This window comes from Miscanthus floridulus, chromosome 2 (genome assembly GCF_019320115.1).
Source record: "Miscanthus floridulus cultivar M001 chromosome 2, ASM1932011v1, whole genome shotgun sequence".
Classification (NCBI taxonomy): domain Eukaryota; kingdom Viridiplantae; phylum Streptophyta; class Magnoliopsida; order Poales; family Poaceae; genus Miscanthus; species Miscanthus floridulus.
This window is the reverse complement of record NC_089581.1, coordinates 166,422,414-166,423,978: the sequence shown is the minus strand read 5'-3', so window position 1 is coordinate 166,423,978 and position 1,565 is coordinate 166,422,414. Positions and strand designations below refer to the sequence as shown.

Sequence of the window (1,565 nt, the reverse complement as noted above, 5' to 3'; positions counted from 1 at the left end):
AACTGAACCCTAGAGTGTAGGCTCTCACTACGCTGGTTGCTCCTCAGTCCTAAGTAGCACTTACCAGCATGATATGCCGCACACCAGATTTCCCTCATCTCATACATCTGGTACAACCACGAGTCCTTATCTGTAACTTTCTCCTTTGCCAAGAATGCTATCCATTTCCTCTCAATCTTTTCTATGGAGCAACGATCATACAGAAAACCCCTAACCTTATCCTTCAGATCCTGGGTGTGAAGATTACGCGCAATGCACACCTCAATATGCCATACGCATAGCCTATGCGATGAATTCGGCCACACAATACTGATTGCTTTCTGCATAGCACGGTCTCCATCGGTGATCACAGAAACCGGATGCTTCTGAATCATGGCATCACAGAATGACCTAAGCAGCCACACATATGACTCAGTATCCTCGTGAGAAAGAATTCCACAGGCAAAAAGAACCGTGCTTTTATGGTGATTCACCCCAACAAAAGGAACAAGGGTCAGGTTGTATCGATTCGTTTTGTACGTGCCATCAAACACGATGACATCACCAAACGCTCTATAATCCATCTGACATTGAAAGTCACACCAGAGCAGTCCCGTCAGGTGCCCTCTCCCATCAGTCTTGTACTAGAAAAAGAAATCAGGATCTCTACGTTTTGATTCTGTCATGTAACTGATGATTGTTCGAGCATCACCACCAGAAAGTGTCTCCGCCTTGTTGCGATGGCAGAAATTGTAAAGGTCCCTTGATGTAAATCCAACCTTATCATACCCATTGTACCGCCTAACCATAATATCCATTATCTGGTGTTTGCGGATCCCAGAAATTTGCAGCTGCACAATCTCTGCTTTCTGATCATCGCTGATTCTTCTATGTGAACGCAGAAAGCAAGCAAGGTCTGGTTCCATCATCGGATGGTTGTGCTCGTCGATGAAATCCTTCACACACCACTGCTCTGTGTTCGGATCCTGTGCAATCACAAGTTGAGCACGGCATCCACAACGAGTGATATTCCGCGGCCTCCGCTTCTTGATCTCCCTCCTCACCTCCTTCTCTGCGCGGAAACCTTCACAGCTGCAAACAAACTTCCGAAGGGTCCTCTCATTATGGCCGTTGTCCCACTCGCAGTATTCCTTTCTCACACTAAATCCTTTCTCATAAGCGTAGTTGTTATAAAACTCAAATCCGTCGTCCTCACTGCCAAACATCTTCATAACAATTTCACTGTACTCCAGCAAAGAATCATCATCCGACATTTCCTCCTGAAAAATGAAGCTTTCATTAGGATGCACAGGTTTTCATTATTGAAATTCACTTTGCACTTGAAGTTTCAAATTCTCATTGTCTCTTGAATATTCAATCCACACGATCTACTGCCACTAGTAATATAATCCTAGATCATTAGGTGCTGCCTGTTTAGAAAATTGACACATTGACCCTAAACCCTAGACTCAATAGCATACCATAGCTATGTAATGAACTTAATTACAATCAAAAGACCTGCATATAGTACCAATTGCAGGGTAAAGATACTATGGAAGGGACCATGTAGCTCTTAAGTATGATAT

General features: G+C 43.7%; 1 protein-coding gene across 1 annotated transcript; it reads right to left on the bottom strand.

Annotated features, from left to right (window-relative positions):
- Positions 1 to 623: 623 nt before the first annotated feature.
- Positions 624 to 1,253, bottom strand: LOC136537391 (protein FAR1-RELATED SEQUENCE 5-like). The gene has a single exon (XM_066529379.1). It carries the CDS (start codon positions 1,251 to 1,253, stop codon positions 624 to 626), a length of 630 nt encoding a protein of 209 aa, XP_066385476.1.
- Positions 1,254 to 1,565: the final 312 nt, after the last annotated feature.